General features: G+C 55.4%; 5 protein-coding genes across 5 annotated transcripts; 3 read left to right on the top strand and 2 right to left on the bottom strand.

Moving 5' to 3' along the window:
• Positions 1 to 515: 515 nt before the first annotated feature.
• GGS23DRAFT_617223 (FAD-binding domain-containing protein) lies at positions 516 to 3082 on the top strand (the record flags this gene model as incomplete). Its single annotated transcript, XM_051520847.1, has 4 exons — positions 516 to 1057; positions 1137 to 1528; positions 1588 to 1762; positions 1974 to 3082. 4 exons carry the CDS (start codon positions 516 to 518, stop codon positions 2770 to 2772), a joined length of 1908 nt encoding a protein of 635 aa, XP_051374838.1. The 3' UTR covers positions 2773 to 3082.
• Positions 3083 to 4126: 1044 nt separating this feature from the next.
• On the top strand, positions 4127 to 4705 carry GGS23DRAFT_555663 (uncharacterized protein; the record flags this gene model as incomplete). The annotated part of the gene is made up of 3 exons (XM_051515608.1): positions 4127 to 4149; positions 4213 to 4601; positions 4667 to 4705. A coding segment is annotated over one exon (219 nt), but the record flags the coding sequence as incomplete, so codon positions are not given.
• A 1296-nt stretch (positions 4706 to 6001) lies between these two features.
• GGS23DRAFT_370670 (Not1-domain-containing protein) lies at positions 6002 to 13204 on the top strand. Its single transcript, XM_051513345.1, has 4 exons — positions 6002 to 6368; positions 6521 to 6845; positions 6914 to 12840; positions 12918 to 13204. The coding sequence occupies exons 1-4, from the start codon at positions 6102 to 6104 to the stop codon at positions 12957 to 12959; spliced, it is 6561 nt and encodes a 2186-aa protein (XP_051374836.1). The 5' UTR covers positions 6002 to 6101; the 3' UTR covers positions 12960 to 13204.
• A 1618-nt stretch (positions 13205 to 14822) lies between these two features.
• GGS23DRAFT_370613 (uncharacterized protein) lies at positions 14823 to 16833 on the bottom strand. The gene is made up of 4 exons (XM_051513343.1): positions 16384 to 16833; positions 16033 to 16291; positions 15170 to 15886; positions 14823 to 15068 (listed from the first exon to the last, which is right to left on the bottom strand). Exons 1-4 carry the CDS (start codon positions 16647 to 16649, stop codon positions 14973 to 14975), a joined length of 1338 nt encoding a protein of 445 aa, XP_051374835.1. The 5' UTR covers positions 16650 to 16833; the 3' UTR covers positions 14823 to 14972.
• On the bottom strand, positions 16676 to 18298 carry GGS23DRAFT_370643 (uncharacterized protein). The gene is made up of 3 exons (XM_051513344.1): positions 18166 to 18298; positions 17599 to 17749; positions 16676 to 17519 (listed from the first exon to the last, which is right to left on the bottom strand). The coding sequence occupies exons 1-3, from the start codon at positions 18207 to 18209 to the stop codon at positions 17019 to 17021; spliced, it is 696 nt and encodes a 231-aa protein (XP_051374834.1). The 5' UTR covers positions 18210 to 18298; the 3' UTR covers positions 16676 to 17018.
• Positions 18299 to 19344: the final 1046 nt, after the last annotated feature.

Here is a 19344-nt window from a genome sequence, read left to right as displayed (position 1 = left end):
GTCTCTCCCCGCCTCATCAGCTCCGTGATTATGTGATATCACAAAGCACGGTATATGTCGACCAGTGGGCAAACCTCCATTTTTTACCAGTCCCAGGGCTATTTACTGGGACATGCCACGTCATCACGAGTAGATGTTACTTGCCTAGCAAGTCAAGCAACGAGCACGAATGGCGGTCTCGTCCACTGCCGGCCGCTGATAGCATTTCTACTTCCATTCCCACTACCTTACTAGGGCCGACTCGCTCCAGTAAAGACGGGCACGATGAGCGAGATAGTTTCCTATAGACACAGCCATATGTTCGGCTGAAAGCCAAGGCTCTCCATGGCCATGGTCCAAGCCCTGCAGGTCTCTGAAAGGTATGATTAAGGAATGCGGGATCGGCCAAGCATCGTGCTCGTTGTTATAGATAAGTATATTAGAGAGAACGAGTCGTAAACACTTGTTTAGCGTTACGGAGGGCCAATCTTGCACAGTCGGACCCGGACTATAGTTGTCACTGATCAGATTCAAAGATGAGGGCCCTTCTTGCGTTGATACTCTTTGCACTTTATGGCTACCAGGTCGCTATATGTCTCAACTTTCCTTTTGAAGCCGAGCAGCTGACCAAAGATGACATCGGCGACTTCCGGGATATCGACTTCGCGAACGAGACGCGAGCGGGCTCGGTGCAAGACGGTCCAGACTGCCGGGAGTACCCAGGGACGCCCAACTGGCCCCTTGAGGAAGAGTGGTTGAAGCTAAACCGCTCGTTGGGAGGCGCCTTGATTAAGGGGATCCCGCCGGCAGCGGTCTGCTACGACGGCCCGTACAAGGACGAGGACGCGTGCAGCTGGCTCGTCCGGAACGCGTCCTCAACCCGATTCTATATCAACGACCCCGTCACCGTCTTGACGGAATGGCCTGTCGGCGATCCCTGCCACGCAACGCTCACACCACAGGGGGCAACCTGTACCCAAGGGGCTTTCCCGGAATACGTCGTGAACGTATCCACGGTGAGGCAGATACAGGTCGCCGTGAATTTTGCCCGGAACAGGAACCTTCGATTAGTTATCAAGTAAGTGGTTGCTGCTTTCAGGCAACCCCTGATGCCATACATACGCGTCTTAACATAGTCTTCTTTTCCTCCCCCCTAGGAACACGGGCCACGAGTTCGTCGGGCGATCGAGCGGCTTCGGCAGCCTGAGTATCTGGACGCACTGGCTGAAGGATTTTGAGTTCCTGCCGCAATACCAGATCGGGCCGTACCAAGATTCGGCGGCGCGCGTCGCTTCTGGCATCGAGAGCTGGGAGATGTTTGCGCACATGCAACGTCACAACATGACGACAGTGGTAGCGGGTGGCTACACCGTCGGCGCGTACGGCGGCTGGATCGCGGGCGGGGGGCACTCGGCCTTGGCCTCCAAGTACGGGCTCGGTGCCGACCAACCCCTCTCCATCCAGGTCGTCACCGCCGACGGCCGGTTTGTCACCGCCGACCCCTTCCAGAACCAGGACCTGTTCTTTGCCCTGCGTGGAGGTGGGGGAAGTAAGCGTGCGCACGCCGGTCAATAACTAACATAGGCTAATAACACATGTAACACGTAGGCACCTTCGGCGTTGTAACGTCTGCCATCGTCAAGGTTCACCCGCCCACAACAGTCCTCTCCTCCTCAGTGGCGTTTTCAGTCTCGCAGTCGGAAGATGTTGAGAAGTTCTGGACCGGCTTCGACATATACCACGAATTTGGGAAGAATATTGTCGACAACAATGGCACTGCATGGTGAGTGGCTGCCCGCAACCGCCCCTGATCCTCTTGTTTAAAGGAGCTCTCGGTTGTTGCATAGGCCGTCAAGCAAATAAAAGCTAACCACCCTGCAGTACGTTCATAGTCCACACCATTTCAATCTCCCTAAACGAAGGGACTTCGACGAAAAGAAAACCAGACCTTGAGAGTACTATGCTGGGAAATTGACATTACCTCCTCTAGATAGTTACGTATCGCGCCGACCCGGTAACGACAGCTTCGGCTTCACGACCGACATCGAGCTGCCAGACGTGTCCGACGCGACGCTCGCCGAGTTCGTGCGGCCGCTGCTCGAGGATCTGCGAGCGGCGGGGCTCGACGTTACGAGCCGGGCGCCGACCCCGGCGGCGAACTGGATGGCGCCGGCGACGGAGGGCCGGGGGGACGTGCCGTCGAGCGGGCGATTCGGGAGCCGGCTGTTGCCGCGGGCTAGCTTCGAGGGCGGGGCGGCGTTCGCGCGGACGCAGGCCGCGCTGCGGCGGTCGATCGAGGCGGGGTACACGTTCCACGGGATCCACCTGGCGCCGACGGAGGCGGCGGCGGGAGCGTGGCCGGGGGACAGCGCGGCAAACCCGGCGTTCCGGCGGGCGGTGATTCACGCGGACTTGTTCGACCCGACGGCGCTGCGGGGCCTGGGGCCCGCGGCGTTCCAGGCGGCGCACGCGCGGCTGGCGGCGGCGCTGGACGAGTGGCGCGCCGCGTCGCCCGGGGCCGGGGCGTACATCAACGAGAGCGACGTCGAGGAGCCCGACTGGCAGCAGGCCTTTTTCGGCGGCGGCGACCGCTACGCGCGCCTGCTCGCGGTCAAGCACCGCCGCGACCCCTGGGGCGTCTTCTACGCCCCGACCACAGTCGGCAGCGAGGCCTGGGTCGTGAGCACTCCCGACGGGATGCCGACACAGAACGGGCCGCTGTGCCGAGCCAGCGCGGTGCAGCGGCGGCGACGCGGCGAGACGAGAGCGGGACGGGCGCGAGAGGCAAGGTAGAGAGCTGTGGGCCTTTAGTGCTTTTTCTTTGTAAGGAATTCAACTCGATTCTGTTTCTTGCGCCACCCGTCCCCTCCCTCTCGCGTCTAATTTAGCCGGGGAGAGGGCGAAGGGGGGGCCGGGAGATGAGGGTTGAAGGAAAAGGGGGTGGGAGGGGCTGCTGCGGACTGTACTGGGCCATTCCGATCCTGATTGGGAACAGGCATCTTAACAGGGCAAGCTGTCATTTGGGCGTAGGCAGAGGTAAAACGTTGCCAGGCGGTTGTAGAAGAAGATGATATCGCTCGCTTTAGACTCGTCCCAGGGCGTTGATACAAACCCTCGGAATCATCATTGGTATGCGTACTTTATGGTCTAGGAGCAGAGCGAGTAACAGGTATTCGTCATGTTCCGGCGGACGATGAGATTTTGTAACGGCATCAAACCCCTTTTATCCCTTCTTTCCGTTCTGGGCAAGTGATATTATCTTTGGCAATCATAAATAATAAACGGCTGTCTTCCGAGGCAGTATAGCAACTGGCTCATATGATGTATTGCGGTAGTTGGTCAGGCGATCGCCAACGAGCTGATTCGGGTCGATTAAAGCACTTAAGGCACGCAATAATAGCGCCTAACGAACACTACGAACAGTGTATAGAATGCCTAAGCAGGTCGATTCCAGTTCCGTCATTCATTAGCTGTACCTATCTAGTATCCTCGGCAAGAAGCTAATTCTCATTGTTAGCTGTTAAGTAAGTAGTATTATTATAGTTTTGTAATACTGCCGGTACTTATCGTCGTTATTAGGGAAACACTTCCGAAATACGTGTGCCTACCATCCTTCCCCCTTCGTTCCAACCCCGAGAAAGGCTGGCGACAACGAGCTTGAGAGGCAGCCCTTAGTTAACAGCCGAAAATGCCTTGGCAAGGCGGCCGCCTGTAATGAGACTGTGTCGGTGACACATTACTTGCCACGCTGACCTTCAACGCTCTGCGGTAGTGCATGGCTCTAGTAGGCAGTGTTGAGTGCCTCTACCGCCGTAACTTGCAAGTAGCGGACCTGGCGAGAGGGCATCTTGTTGGCTAGATAGAGGTCCTAAGAGTGCTTTGAGCTTCGAGGTGATCGTCCCAGACTGGTAACAAAATCTTTAGCCGTTAATACAGCTGTTAATTATGCTGCAATCTGCAACCTCCACCGAGCAAACTGACCATTCAGGAAGCGCTAAATGCCGTCTGCGTATTTTGCTCCTCTTTATTCTTACCGCTCTTCGTCCCCGTGGGGATAGTCTTCGGGGCTCTTGACCCGTCTCCCTTCAATATAGGTATGTGGATGTGTTCTTGCTGCCCGTGAAGGAACGCCGTAGACCCTTAATATCAGGTAGCTTCAGATTACGCATACTGCAGAGCAATGCATATTAGCTACCCAATCCAAGGTTTAGCTACGACGGCCGTGTTACTACCTAAACAATAGGTGATATTGTCCTCAGACTTATTGAATGCTCGAGAAACCTGTCGTATCAGATGGAGAAGCGAAGGGCAGTGCCACGGTATTTGGCTTTGGCTTGGCGTTCGCAAGGGATGCTTCTTGCTTCTGCCTAGGTACCTAGTAATACGTACCAGCGGCGCATCCGGGAGCTCTCCCAACGGGAACGGCGGCGGAGGAGCGCCAACAGGATGGGGAGTGCGTATTTTCGTTGGTAACGTGCACCTGGGTAGTTGGCGCTTAGGGGATAGCATCGCTTTCACATGGAATGCTTAACTGCGTCTTATGCTCCTCAGTGGCAACGGAATTGACGATGAAGAAGAACCTAGACTCAGAAAGTCACGGGCAAAGAGAGTCGGGTAGGTACCTATAAGGATTCTTAATAATCATTTTCAACCGCGCCCGGCCAATGGCAAGTGGTTTGCCTCATACCGGGAATTGACATCTCACACCCCGCTTCTGAAATCTTGGACTAGGGATAGGTACCTCCCGAGGTGGGTGCCCTAGGTACCCATTCCTTAAGCGGAAGACCTTCCGTCACCTTGCCCAGGCCACCAAGAGGTACCTGGCTAATGTACCTAATTTAATCCTTTGAAAGACTACCACGTACCTAGGTACGTAGGAATATACAGGTACCTACCTACCTCCTTGGGAAATATAGGAAGCACCGCATTCCGCCTATTAGCATCAGTGGAGGTTCGTGACGTTAGGTACGGAACACCCTATCTGACTTAGGCTACGCTAGGTACCTCCTACCTAACCTCTACCACCTCCTAGCCTACCTCTCCTAACCTAGGTAGGTACGTACCTAAGATACCTGTACCTACCTCTAATGCGCGGGTGGGCTGCCCCTCCTTAAGGTACAGGTACCTAGGTACGTTAAGCGGGTACCTGCCTGTATATTGGAAGGTAAGGAGAGGGGAAGGAACCACCATCTGGGGGAACTGTGGCTTGCGGAGCTCTTGCCGAAGATATTGACCTCCCGAACGTACAAGCGTGACTGCTAGGGCATTTCCATATGGAGAGGTAATGGCGTATATGGCAAGTATATATGTGCTTACCTAAGCACGTGCGTTCTTCAGCCTTGGCGCGGCTCTCTCCCCGCTGCCGGCCACCCATTGGCTAACCGGTCACCAGAGCGGGTCCGGCACACCCAGAGCCCAGACAAAGTTGCGCCAGAGAGGGACGGAGAGGGCTGTACCTTATCCTCTTCCAACTCATTCCTCCTCGTCAAAATCAACAACCATATTGCATCCCGCTACCCTCACGACACCACGCACCGCGCCATACCGCCTGGTTCATACGTCCGCAGAGAAGCCATTGAAGAAGTTCTACCCTTACCCGCTTTATCCTCGTGCATCCTCGCCGGCTTTAATCCTCCTCCCCGCCACTCCAGCCTCTCTCCAAGCCGTCGGATCCATCACCCGCCAGCACACCTATTACCTATTGCCAGCAGCACCTTACTCCGGCCTCATCGCCAGGCTCTCGTCAACCTCAACCCCCAACCCCATCCATCCAATCGACGATCACCCCGGCCCGCCGGCGCACTTCGCCCCCTCTCCAAGCATTGTCTCATGATCTCCATGCTCCAGCTGTCCGTGAGCCTGCGCCTACTTCCAGTCGCCATCTCCCATTCGGGTCCGCGAAAGACGCACTTGTCGCTGTGAACGGGTAGCGTTGCGTAATTCGTGATTCTGCGAAGGGCCCCGGGGGAATCGCGCAACATACATACATACATATACATACATACACTTACGCGCCCTCTCCTCTTTTCTCCCTTCTCGTCTCTTCTCGCCGCCTCTCTTCCCCCCTCTTCCCTTCACCATTTATCGTCTTCTCCCCTTTCGACCACGAGACCACCACCCTCATGGTCCCCCCACCGCCCTCTCACTCACGATCCGGAACTTTCTCACCTGCTCCTGCCCAGAACCTGCAGACAGGGCTCACACATTCTCCCCATCCGTCACAGGCCGGTCCTCTGAGTGCTGGTGCCAGCCCCAGTACCAGCAGCCCGACCGCGGGGACTAGTTCTCTCACCAAAATTGTTGTTGCCCAGGTCTACCTTCTTCTGAGTACCATCAAAGAGGACAAGGACCGCACCAAGTGGGAGTTGCAAGTAGAGCAGCTGAAAAAGGTACGTTGATTCCATCGCTCCTCTATCGCCGTCGCCCTTTCTATTCGCCGTCGCCCCTCCTGCTCCTTTTTTTCCCCCTTCTTTTTTCCTTTTCTCTATCTCTCTGTCTGAAATGGTACCGACATGATGGCTGACGGCGCCGGCCCCTCCAGCTACTCGATGACCACGGCATGGAGGTGTTCTCCAAGTACTTCACCCGGTTGGTTGCCGGCAATGCTCCTCAAATATTCCCCGGTGTCAACAGGCCTGTCGCCAACCACGGAAATTACACACTCCTGGCAGGGGAGATGGGCAAAATCTCCCACGACCTCGACCAGGCCACTCGGATAGCCGAATCGATTGAGACCGCCAACGAGGATATATTTCGTGACTTCGACCTGTCTACTTTCATGGAGCACTTCAAACTTGATGCTCTAGAGAAGACTATCCTGGCCCTGGCGTTCAAGTTCGGATCTCGCTCAGATTTGAAGACGAAAGGTGAGTTCCTCGCAGTGTTTCCTTCAGACATTCGGATGAGCGTTTTAGCTAACCGCCAACCTCTACAGCCGACGCGATACTCTCAACCAACTTCCCAACCTTCGTAAACATAATCTCTCGCGCGGACTATAATGAGCATACAGATCTCACGCCGTCTTTTGTTGCTACTATCGTTGATCGATATATTCAGGGTCACCCGCCGAACTTCAACTCTGCCGCTAAGCACGAGCTCAGCCACAAGGTTCAGTCCCGCTGGTTGCAACAAGATCTGGCGCCTCCGATGGAGGTGCTAGCTGCTTTAGATCTTATCCGGGTTCTGGGTGAGAAGCCACCGAATGCGCTAGCCCTCTATATCCAGAGGACGGGCACCGACTTCACGCGTGACGAAGAGACCTGCGCGGCCTACCTACAAGCCCGGCCATCCAACATCCTTCCCAGCGAAGAGCAAGTCTCCGCGGCTCTTACTTACACAACTGTCAGCATCACTTATCGCCACAACCCTTCGGTGCTGGTAGCTGCTCTTCGCCGCATATTGCCCCCGACGTTTAGCTGGCATGACGTCGTTGCGTATTTTGACCAGCGCGATGTCCGCGTCGCGTCGGCGCAATTTCTGCGACTATACGAAGCTCTTCTGCCTGTCGCTCAGTCTCAGGATGACCCGTCGCGGCCATTTAGCATCCAAAGCTTGTGGGGGGGGACCCATTGGGAAAATCCAGAGACCCAGCTGTCCTTCATATGTGCATTTGCGTCTTTGAGCCCTAACGAACTCGATGCGAGCACTATTCCCGGCCTTCAACCCACCTTTAAACTCGAGGAATACGCTCACTCCCCCCCAGAAGTCCGTGAGCGGGCAGCAGTGGCTGTGAAGCACCCCTTGGTATCTGGCCTTGCCTTGTCAGCGATCTTCCAAGTTGCCCTTCACTCCTTGCATGCGTCTCAAAGCACCGAGGCCAAGCGACTGTTCCAAGAAGTCGTCGTGCCCAACCTAGACATATTCATAGTTTCTGCGTTCGGGGTTCCTAAACCCTGGCCGCCAATGGCCGTGGAGACGTTGGCATCTCTGTTTGACAATTTCGTTCACCGGAGCTCCAAGAACCACGATTTCGTGTTAGACAGTCTCTGGAGAAAAGATAGAGACTGGGTTACGCAGAGGCTTGTCGACGTGCATGCTATGAAGCCGATGGATCTCACCCTCATATTCGAGCACGTCGTCAAGCATGGCTGGCTAGACGAATTGGTTTACCTACCTAATGGGTTCGGTTACGACCTTGCCGCTCTCGCGCACGCCGAGGGGCATCTTGACCTCACTCAATGGGCTCATAATATTGCCGACCGAAGCCCCGCGATCGCCCATTCTCTGCTCCAGTTCCTAATGATCAAAGCGAACCTCGAGATGCAGTCTCAGAAGGGTGGTGACGGCCAGGTTACCCCGAAGACAACTACACCTCTTCATGTTAAGACGGTACTTGCCATGCTTCAGATCCTCGAGGACTTCCTGCCGCGTAACCCCGTGCCGGAATTGATCTTAGTCCAACGCACATGCATAACCGCTTATCCTCGACTCATCAACTACGGGGAAGGCTATGATGATATCATTGACGCTAACGGTGCGGATGGCAACGGGCTCCCACCCGAAGCTGTCGCCAAGATGGAAGAGCACTACAAGAAGATGTACGGCGACGAGACGGAAGTCAAATTCATCGTCCACAAACTTGAAGAATATAAGCGATCACGAGTCCCTCTGGATCAAGATATTTTCGCGTGCATGATCCACGGTCTCTTTGACGAATACTCCCACTTCGTGGACTACCCCCTTGAAGCACTAGCTACGACCGCGGTCCTATTTGGCGGCATCATCTCCCACAAACTGATCTCCGAGTTGCCTCTTAAAATCGGGCTTGGCATGATCCTCGAAGCCGTCAGGGACCATAGTCCGGATCTATCGATGTATAAGTTTGGCCTACAAGCCTTGATGCAGCTATTCTCACGGTTCAGGGAATGGCCGGGGTTTTGCAAGCAGCTTCTGCAAATTCCCGGCCTACATGGCACAGAAGCCTGGAGAAAGGCAGACGAGGTTGTGCGAGAGGATGAGGAAGACCGAGCACGCGCGCAGAACGGCACAGCAACCCCCAGCCATGTCGGGGCCGAACCTGCGGTAAACGGGACGGCTGATACTTCCGAAGCACATACCGCTCCGTTTGCGTCGATAAATGCCGATCCCCCCCTTCCAGGCGCCGTATACGAGGACCCCGTCATCGACGTACAGGACAGAATTCAATTCGGGCTCAACAATTTGACATCCATTTCTCTCCAGGCAACCTATAAGGAAATACAGGAAATATTGGAAGAGCAGCACCAGCAATGGTTTGCCAGCCATCTCGTCGAGGAGAGGGCCAAGATGCAACCGAACTATCACCAAGTGTATCTCGACCTCGTAAAACTCTTCCAGAACCAGGAGCTCTGGTCCGAGGTCCTCAGGCAGACGTATATCAGCGTTGCTCGCATGTTGAACTCGGAGAGCACGATGCAGAATGCGACGGACCGAACCCACCTGAAATATCTCGGCGCCTGGTTGGGGCTTCTAACCCTAGCTAGGGATCATCCGATCAAGCACAAGAACATCGCATTCAAGCAACTGCTTATCGAGGCTCACGATACCAAGAGGCTAGTCGTCGTCGTGCCCTTCGTCTGCAAAGTGCTCATCCAGGCTGCGAAATCAACAATTTTCCGACCGCCGAACCCGTGGCTGATGGATATTATCTATCTCCTGATCGAGCTCTACCATAATGCCGAACTGAAGCTCAACCAGAAATTTGAAATCGAGGTTCTCTGCAAGGATCTCAGCCTGGATCACAAGAGCATTACGCCGTCCAGAGAGCTCGAGGATCGCGTCCCGGTCGACGACGTAGTTGAAATAGCAGCGCAAGACCCCATGGAGCACTTCGAGAATATGTCTATGAACGGAATGGCTGGCTCGGTTCCTGCTGGCCTCGCGCCACATCCTATTCCCGTCTCGGTCCCAGATATCGGCCCCCTTTTATCTATCCCACCTACCAATGAAATGGTCATTAGCAGCGTCCGCTTGCACGAGATCGTTCGTACTGCTGTGACAAAAGCCCTACAAGATATCATCCAGCCAGTTGTTGATCGCTCCGTTACGATTGCAGCGATAAGCACCCAACAGATGATCCACAAAGACTTCGCGACCGAGCCTGACGAGAACAAGCTCCGAACCTCAGCAGTCAATATGGTCAAGGCCACCGCAGGAAGCCTTGCTCAAGTGACTTCGAAGGAACCCCTAAGGGCTAACATGACGAACTACATGCGAGGTGTTGCCGCTGACCTCTCTCACACCTTACCCGAGGGTACAATCCTCATGTGTGTCAACTCCAACCTTGACCTTGCATGCAGCGTTATCGAAAAACAAGCCGAGGAGCGCGCTGTACCGGAGATCGAAGAGATGATCGAAAGCGAGATAGAAGCTAGACGTCGCCACCGTCTACAACGACCTAACGAACCATATGTCGACCCTAGCCTTAATCGATGGGCCATGACAATTCCGCATCCCTACAAGCTCTCCCCGAACATGGCTGGCCTGAATGTTGAGCAGATGGCCATCTATGAGGACTTTGCGCGGCAGCCCCGGGGGGCAGCCCCGACCGGCGCGGCTCATGCTTCATCAGCCTCCGACGCGACTAGAAATATCGCAAACGAGGTCCTCCAAGACCAGTACAGCTCGGTACCCAACCTCACAACGGCTTCGGAGGCGCCAGCTCTACCCCATCTTAATACGCAACTACCCTACTCTCACGTACATACCGGCAGCGGAATGACCAACGGCCGGCCTTCGGCTCATCCCAACCAGGTGGATGGGAGGGTTCTGATAGAGAGAGTGCAGAAGCTCTTGACTGAGCTCGAGCGTGCTGCTACCTCGACAGCTGAGGAGCACTTCAGTGACCTGCCCAGATCACATGCTGTTCTAGAAGTTGTTGACGCCTTCACCCAACTCATCATCAACATATCACAGAACTCGGATGAGTTTGCCTTTTACGCCGCCGAGAAGATTTGCCAGCTGCTCTTCAGCGGAGCAGACAACACTCTCTTCCTAGAAAGCCTCGTCCACATTCTTGAACAGCTGCTGAAAATTGCGGCCAGTTCCGGTACTGCCCTACACGACCGTGTTCAGGTCAGCTTCTATCAGCAAGCACCGCAAAATATTCTCAACATATCTTTGATTACCGCCCTGCTCCACACGGACTTCTTGGATCTACACAATATCGACCGCATGATGGCGAAAATGCTAGCGCAGAAAGTCGAGGGTTATCTAGAATTTTTCGAAAAGCTGTTGGACCTGACGCTTTTCAACGACCGCCCTATCGCCCTCTTCGCAGACTTCGTGCGCAGCCTCGAGGCTGCATGGGATTGGATCAACGAAGATCCTAACCTCGAGGTAGCACAGCGGCTTAAAGCAAAGCTGGCCGGCTCCGGCCTGCCCAGACCTCCTGTACCAAATTTACCGGACGGCGCCGAACGATCGGAGCAATTCGATTATATCTTCGAGGAATGGGTTAGGCTGCACAATAATCTCAACACGTCAGACAAGGCCCGAGTGGCTTTTGTGAGACAAGTGCAAGGCAAGAACACCCTCACAAACAAAGACGACTTCATTACCTTGGTACGAAGAGCCATCGACACGTCGGTTGCCCACTACGAGCAAGTTATGCAAGGCGGGTCTACTACCGAGACTTTCACTGCCGTCGACTCCCTGGCAGCGTTTGTCGCGATATACGCCAAGGAGAGCGCCGCCAGCCACGAAGATCCCAAGGCGGTCTTCCTCTCCATCCTAGACACTGTCTTGTCACTTGTCGCAGTCGTCCTGAACCACCATCACGTCACGCGCGGGGAAAATTTTAACCAACGAGTCTTCTACCGCCTCTTTTCGATGCTCGTTCACAAGACCGATGCGGTATTGGCCGAAGTAGAGGGCCTTGACGCGTGCCGGCCGGCATTCTCGTTGCGACTTGCCGACATCTACCTACAGCTCAGCCCGGAGCGCTTCCCTGGCTTTGCCTTCTGCTGGGTCTCCTTAATCGGGCAGCGACGCTTCGCGCCCAACCTGCTACTCCTCGAGTCCAAACGTGGCTGGCTTCCTTATACCAAGCTCCTAAAGTCTCTCCTAAGACATGTTTCGGAGCACATGAAGGCTATCGACGTTACTGACGTCGTCAAGGAGTATTACCGCGCAGTTACAAAGCTCTTCATCGTCCTCGCGCATGACTTCTACGACTACACGTCAGCCAATGCCGTCGAGTTCTGCTTGCTCATCCCACCGCACTGCAACCAGCTGAGAAACGCCATTCTCAACTGCAGCCCACGGGCAGACGCTGGGGAGTCAATCCCACAGGATCCCCCGGTGGATCCATCTCCGGCATTGTCATATCTAGCCGATGCGGGCATGCTAGAGATTCTTGAGCAGCTCATGCAGGCTCCCCCCTCAGAGGACGCCATTGCTCACCTTACGCATGCCATTAATAAGAGCACCGCGAGCGATTCCACATACGGAAACGTGCGGCTCGGCATAGATCACAGGCTGGTAGATAGTATTGTGACATTCGTCGGCAACCACGCCGTTTCGAAGGCTCGCCAAGAGCGGACCGTCTTCATCCCCGGCGCTCCAGATGTCGCAACATTGTCACTACTAGTGCACGAGCTACAGCCTCAGGCCCGCTACTTCCTCATAACTAGTATTGTCGACCGCCTGCGATTTTATGGCCCCCTGACAGAATACTTCAGCCTCATCATTCTCGACATCTTTGGCCAAGACATGAGCGACCCCGAGGAGGCTGATATCCGGCAGCAGATCGTTCGGGTCCTACTAGAGCGAGTGGTAGGATTCTGGCCGCAGCCGTGGGGACTCATGGCGGTTATCATGGAACTGGTCAAGAATGAGAAGTATATGTTCTTCGATCAACCCTTTATCAAAGCAGATCGCGAAGTAGGTGACTCTTATAAATCCTCGCGCAAATGTGGAAGCAGTATCTGGTCGAAGATCCAAAGCTAACGGAAAAACAGATTGCGGACCAGTTTCTGGCGATCGCACGACAACATCAGTGATTACATAACTACTAGCCACTTTTCTCTACGATAGGCGAAGGTGTCGTCGGCCGACAAACCTTCACTCTCGACGCGATATTACGCAGACCATTACCATGACGGCGACTCTGTGTTAAGCGAGAACCCGTAAATCGGAATTACCTGAATTTTAGAAGCGCATGAAGAGTAAAGGGGACGGGATAAAGGGGTTCTTGACGAAACGATACCATGACAGGTCAACGAGGAAAAAAAATGGTAGATGACTGTCGGACGGGATAGCATTTTACGGCGTCATGCGGCAAATAATGAACTCTTGTATGCTTTACGAATTTATGCTGGGAATGATGCACACAGGCCGGTCATCAGAGGCAGAAACGAGAAAAGTACTGTTTTGTGCAAACCCCCCTCGCTATTTGCATTAATATATAGATAGACTATACAAGGCAGGCACAAGTCTCTCTGTGTATGTCTCTCAATTCGATACGTTGTATCAATATGATTTAGCAAGCGAGGCTGGGTAGATACTCGGTAACTATGCTTAGCTGACTAGTGATCTAGGAGATGCTTGACGGAGCCACGCCGAGGTTTGGGCGCGCGTCAGTGTACTGCGATGACCTGGAAGCCCAGCTGTACGGACAAGCGGAGCGATCTACCGGCATGCTAGTATGCCGGGCGACGGGGCAATCGGGGAGACGCTTCTCGCACGGCGTCACGTTCGGATGGCCGCTCCCCTCGCGCGTAGGTCCATTCGGTGAGGGTACGCCTTTCCGCCTCTACCACCTCTCCCCCCATCCGAACTCGTCCTTATCCGCCCCCCTTCATCCCCCTCCTCTCTCTCTCTCCTTTCTCCCCCTCTTATACTTACCCCGTCGTAGGCAGGCGTCCGGACGACGTGCGACGCCGCTGGCGATAAAACAGCGTCAGCGGATCAACCCGTCCGCATGCTCCTCTCTTCCTTGTCTTCGTTAATAGATAGCATCGCCGTCTCTCTCCGGGCTCGTGGTAGGTAGGTAGGTAGGTAGGTAGGTAGGTAGGTCTGCGCATCTGCCTGGCAGCTGGCAGAAGGCGGTGCGGCCCGCGGCCGCGGAGGCCAGAGCGGCTAGACAGCCTCGTGATATCTCCTAACTGCGGTCGGTCCATATCGTGGAGGGGATGTGCCCCCAGGACATTATCGGGGCTAAGGGGGGGGGGGGGGTTTACACGGGGCAAAAAGAGTGCGGCACATCGTGTAGGGGGCCAGAGAGAGAGAGGCACTAGCGAATAGGGCGCCGCGCCGCGAGTTCGCAGACGCGACGCGATATAGCCGCCGCCGTCGCCAGAGCACATCTACCGGTGGTCTCTGCGCGTTCGTGGGCAGGATGTTCCCCCCCCCCCCCCCCCCGAGGATTCGAGGTGCCTGGGTTTGTATAATCTCGGTCCGCTGCCGGCAGATGAGGTTGGGACAGGGCATGGAGTTCGATAAACGGAGTGCCACCGCCGCGTGGTTGCTATCCTCCGTTTCTACCTCTCTTGCCTACGGCTAGGATCAGGTGGGGGGGGGGGTGCGTAGACGTCCATCCTGCCTCTAGACGTCCCCGGGAGAGAAGCCAAGCGTTCGGAAGATTTATAAGTCACGAACTACGGGGTGTTTGGGACCAATCCCTGTTTAGGGGATGCGACTTCACAGCCGTTATCTTCACCCCCCAGCCTGCCTCCCTAGAGCGCCGATCGTCGTCGTATCTAGGACATTCGTAGAGGCCGACACGGTTAAATATGGAAGATGCTGTTTTCAGCTATATACTCGCGATCAAGAGGTTGACCCTCGCCTAAGTGCCCAAGAAGCGAGCAGGGAGATACCAACAAGCTCGTAAGACACTCGCTGATGAACACATATGTACGCCTCGCCCCTAACGGCACCATGTCTGGCGCACGCCCACCATAAACCACACCGACGCGGTAGCAAGAAGCAAGACTCCTCGTAGAAGTGTCTCCATTCAAAAACACCCAATGTGGTCCTTTGAGCGGTCGATTTTCGAGGAAACCTCACCAGCACTTTCATAGCTTCGCACTGCTGGCTGAAGGCTCGGCCGATGACAGCGTATTGCTGCGTCCCTCTACCTCTTCGATAAGCTCCTTGAGAGCGGTGTCGGCCTAATAAGCGAATACGCAGCAACTGAGGTTAGCGAGGGAACTCTCTGATCGACGCTTTCTCGCATATGCCATTGTCACAGCGCATGCGGCTATCCGCTCACCTCGTACACGTATACCCAATCACGACCCGACGTGAACGAGTTCTCGACACGGTGTCGTATCTCGTCGTCGGGGGTCACGGGCCCCCGCGCTGCCATCTCCCGCTCGGCCTGCGCAGACTCGTCTAGGAGGCCGAACAACGCAGCGTAGTGCGGCGTACGCGCCTTGTCGAATAGGTCGAGCCCGCCCGATGCCGGCCGCCCCGACCCCCGCGCCCACCTCAGCGCGCCCGCGAGCACGTAGGCGTCCTCCAGGGCGAACCCGGCGCCCGCCCCGAACGCTCCCGAGAGCGGGTGCGAGGCGTCGCCGACGAGGGCTATCGACGCGGTTACGACGCTCCGGAGGCAGGGCCCAGCGAAGTGGTCGAACCGCTGCACGTACGTCGCCAGCCCGAGAAGCTGGCGGATCGGCGACGCCATCTCGCGGTAAAACTGGACAAAGCCCTCGACGGGCGCGTCGCGGCCCCAGCTCACGTGCTCCCCCCCCTTTTCGTCTCCAGCCGGCGCTGTAGCCGGGCTCTTGGCCCTAGTGGTAATCTCAAAGTCATGCTCGTCTAGCGGGCATGTGTAGATCCACTTGCCGTCGGTGCCGTGCCAGAAGGTCGCGACGGGCACAAGGCCATTGATTTTCATCGCCTCGTCCCGCCGGACCACCGTACGGTACGCTATCGCGCCCGTGTACTTTATGCGATGTTCGGGGAATGCAAAGTTCCGGACGACCTTGGTTTCAGTACGCGGTTAGTGAGAGCACGTGGGCCTTATACCTATCCTCGAGATGATGCTCCGAGTTCAATTTGGCAAGGGATATTAAACAAGGAAATATGTCGGCGGTAGCATATCAATCAGCCCATCCGCCTCACACTCACCGACCGAATACCGTCTGCGCCAACGAGGATATCAACCTCATCGGTGAAGCCATCTTCGAAAAATAGCTGGAGTTTCTCATTCTCATCTCCCAAGCGGGAGACCCTGACCAACTTCCTGCCCACACGGATCCGGCTATGATCCACTTCTTTTAAGAGGGCCTGCTGGAGCTTGGCCCGATAGACTCGGCAGGGGTGCCGGTGAAGAGGCGTGTCAGCGCGGGGTCTCTGTTGACCGATCAATTGGCCGGTCCTCCCATTTCTTTCCGGCGAGGTACGGATCACGAGTGAGAATAAGCCCATCAGGAAAAAACAAAACAAAAGACCACTGGTGCCCCCCGCTAGAATACTCACCGATGTTGAGTTTCGTGCCCGCTCTCCGGTCTGAAGAAGTCTCCCGCACTGAGATTCCGAGCTGCCCCCATCAGCTCGAGCATCCTCCACGTATTGCGCTGGATCGTGATGCCGGTGCCGATTTCGCTGATGGCGGGTTTCTTCTCATATAGCTTCCAGTCGACGAAGTCTAGCTTGCCAAGCTCGATCGCTACCGCGAGGCCGGCGGGCCCGCCGCCGATAATCGCTACTTTTAGCTGTCTTGAGGGGGGGAGCGGTGCGCCCATCGTGGATATTGTGATTCTTAGCGTGCCTTTTGGCGAGAAAAGTGCCTACGAGTTACACGTCTACAGGTCCGCCAAGCCTTGTGACAAGCGCGTTGCAATAGGTTGACCTCCCAACGAGCAACATGAGCAAAACGCGAACTCTTAGAGGTCAACGCAACTCTTCGCCCAAAGGGAAAACATGACCATGTTATAGCTCTGTAAAACGCCGGGAGTAGAGAGGTTGTGGGTATGTGTACTATATATAGTATGCATCATCCAAAGTAGAACCTGGCGATGGCGAAATAAGGGTAGCATATTGGTAATCGCAATCCGCCCACTCACGGAGCAGCAGACCACTAGGGGTTCGCTCTAAGAGTAATTATATCAAGTCTAGAGATTCGCTCCTTCGGCGTCTCTACATATGGCATATAGGACGACGGCGGGAAGAGAAAGCAGTTTTTTAATCTCGAGTAGAATATCTGTCGATTTGCTGCGCAGGTTGTCAAGGGGTCTGCGAGCGATGCGGCTGCAGCGAATCTGAGGATCCACGGAATCCCAGGGTCGGGTGGAGCTGAGGTCTGGGGCCTGGACCTGAGCGTCCCGAATCGAGATATCACATCGACGCACGTATTGGCGAAGCACACGATGCAGGGCGTGGGCCGATTGGCCTCTAGTTGTAACGTATCTGAAATGCGCCGTGGCAGCCGAGTCTCCGACTGGCCGGGACGGGCGGGAGCGGCTATGCGCCGGTAAACCGCACGTGGAATTTCGCAAGCCGTACGAACTTTGGCAAGCTGTATGAGTAGAAGGCGGTCTCGATCGAACCGGGGGTTGGAGGGGGTTGTACAGTGCCAGATTCACTGTGACTATCGACAGAGCCTTGTCTGAGATCTGGTAGGAATGTAAGACAGTCTTTCGGGGTCTATCGCACGGTGCATATTTGGACTGGTTCGTGGTGGGACATCCTAACCGCTCCATCGCCTAAAACGGCGGCGCAAAGCATGGGACCCCCAGTCTCTCGCGGACCTGTTGCAGACAACTTCCGAATGAGGGAGAATGGGGGCGATCTGGTTGGCTGGTTGGCAGGTCGACCAGGCCGGGATGATCGAGGTGGGCGCACACTAGCAAGGGAAAAAAAAAATTAAAAAGAGAGCGGAGAGCAGAGAGCGGGAAAGAGGTGGTCAGATAGGCAAGCCACGAAAGAAATGAGACCACGATAGGGTCGTGTGGAGGGACGGTAGGCGGCAGCGTTGCCTGAAGGCGAACGATGACGGTGTTTTCGGGCGGTTCAGGCGGGATCCGAGCCAGATTTACGGGACAACCCCCCTTTTACTGGGTCCCCCCCCTTCACGGCGCTTGCTCGAGATGAGATGAGATATATATGCGTGAGATGGGGACCGGGTTGGCTGGTTGGCCGAACGGGGAGGGTGATGGCGAGGGTGAGGGGTGAGGGTGTGGTTGTGAGGCGGAAGGATGGCGTTGCTTCGATACGGAAAGGTGACGAGATGGAAATGTCGGAACAATTTGAATAACCTACATCCCACGTAGTACATTCTTCTTAGGTATTGACAGCTGCATCATGTACGGAAAGGTACCTAGGTAGCCTCGATGGCAAGTGCAGAAAATACATACCTCCTAGGTACCTACCCTGGTACCCGTAGGCACGGAGGAGGAGGAGGAGGCGGGTTGGGCGGAGAGAAGGGAGCGAGGCGGAGGAGGGGAATTGTCGTCGATACAAGGCCGCCGTGGCTCTTCGTGATCAGCGCAGAAAATTTGGCCGGCAAATAATGCAGTCGCCGGCCAATGAGCGAACGCGCATTCCGGGAAGTTTCTCGCGTGAGAGGAAACGTACGACTCGAGGCTCTAATTAACTGTCTTTCCTTGTTTTTTTCTTCTCTTTTTCTTTTTTCCCCATCTCTTTTCCCTTCTCTCCTCCCCCCTCCTCCCACCGAGGAACCTCAAGTACTGTCTATGTCTAGGTACACACACCCCGTGGAGGTACTAAAGCCACCTTATGTTACCTAGGTAGGTACCTACCTACCTAGGTACCTACCTCCTAGGTGCCTGGGTGCCTTGCTTCGACGAGAGATCACGAGGTGCAACACGTCAATGTGTAGACGCCTATGTGCATTACGTACATGCTTAGGCACGTAGGAGAAGGAGATTCTTACTTTTACAGTACGTAGTACTGTTTGTACATCCATGTGTTTGGCAGGGGCTGTCTGAGCTACCGCTCGGGGTGCGGCGGCGACAGTGCGCCGCACGCGCTGCCTCCCCGATAACCGTCCCAGGCTACCTATAGTATTATATAGTGGCTGAGCACACCGAGATCGCTCAACCTTAGTGGGGTTCGCTCCGTAGCCGATCCTCCCGTACGGGGTTGATACAGCGCGTCTCTATGTATAGACGTGTGGAGGGACATTCGTATATTAGGCAGATACATCAGGCAGGTCCAGCAACTAGAGGTAGGCGCCGTCATGGGCCAACTCGACGCCTACCGATCGAATCAATACCTGCTTCCATTTCTCCCAGCAACCTGCCCACCAGAGGTTGTACGCCCCTAAGAGGTACCTGCTCCGTAGCGTTACCTTAGGTACTTAGACGTCGCGCAAGGCTCCACAGGTTTCATATTGGGCCAGTGGTCAAGTCTCGCTCATATGGGCAACGGGGGTACCGGCATTGTGCTGTGATGTAGACAGAAGTATAACGCGCCCTT

Source organism: Durotheca rogersii, assembly GCF_024521655.1.
Source record: "Durotheca rogersii strain YMJ 92031201 chromosome Unknown GGS23scaffold_4, whole genome shotgun sequence".
NCBI lineage: Eukaryota > Fungi > Ascomycota > Sordariomycetes > Xylariales > Xylariaceae > Durotheca > Durotheca rogersii.
This window is presented reverse-complemented; position numbering and strand designations above follow the sequence as displayed.

What these genes read in the sequence shown, in the direction of transcription:
- GGS23DRAFT_370670 (XM_051513345.1), top strand. Translation starts at nt 6,102, where the DNA reads ATGGTCCCCCCACCGCCCTCTCACTCACGATCCGGAACTTTCTCACCT. An exon ending in AAGTAGAGCAGCTGAAAAAG is followed by an intron (nt 6,369 to 6,520) that starts GTACGTTGATTC and finishes CGGCCCCTCCAG; the next exon opens with CTACTCGATGACCACGGCAT. An exon ending in TTATCAAAGCAGATCGCGAA is followed by an intron (nt 12,841 to 12,917) that starts GTAGGTGACTCT and finishes ACGGAAAAACAG; the next exon opens with ATTGCGGACCAGTTTCTGGC.
- GGS23DRAFT_370613 (XM_051513343.1), bottom strand. Translation starts at nt 16,649, where the DNA reads ATGGGCGCACCGCTCCCCCCCTCAAGACAGCTAAAAGTAGCGATTATC. An exon ending in GGGCACGAAACTCAACATCG is followed by an intron (nt 16,292 to 16,383) that starts GTGAGTATTCTA and finishes CTCGCCGGAAAG; the next exon opens with AAATGGGAGGACCGGCCAAT. An exon ending in ATTGGGTATACGTGTACGAG is followed by an intron (nt 15,069 to 15,169) that starts GTGAGCGGATAG and finishes TTCGCTTATTAG; the next exon opens with GCCGACACCGCTCTCAAGGA.
- GGS23DRAFT_370643 (XM_051513344.1), bottom strand. Translation starts at nt 18,209, where the DNA reads ATGATGCAGCTGTCAATACCTAAGAAGAATGTACTACGTGGGAT. An exon ending in AAGAATGTACTACGTGGGAT is followed by an intron (nt 17,750 to 18,165) that starts GTAGGTTATTCA and finishes TTCCCTTGCTAG; the next exon opens with TGTGCGCCCACCTCGATCAT. An exon ending in CCGTTTTAGGCGATGGAGCG is followed by an intron (nt 17,520 to 17,598) that starts GTTAGGATGTCC and finishes CATTCCTACCAG; the next exon opens with ATCTCAGACAAGGCTCTGTC.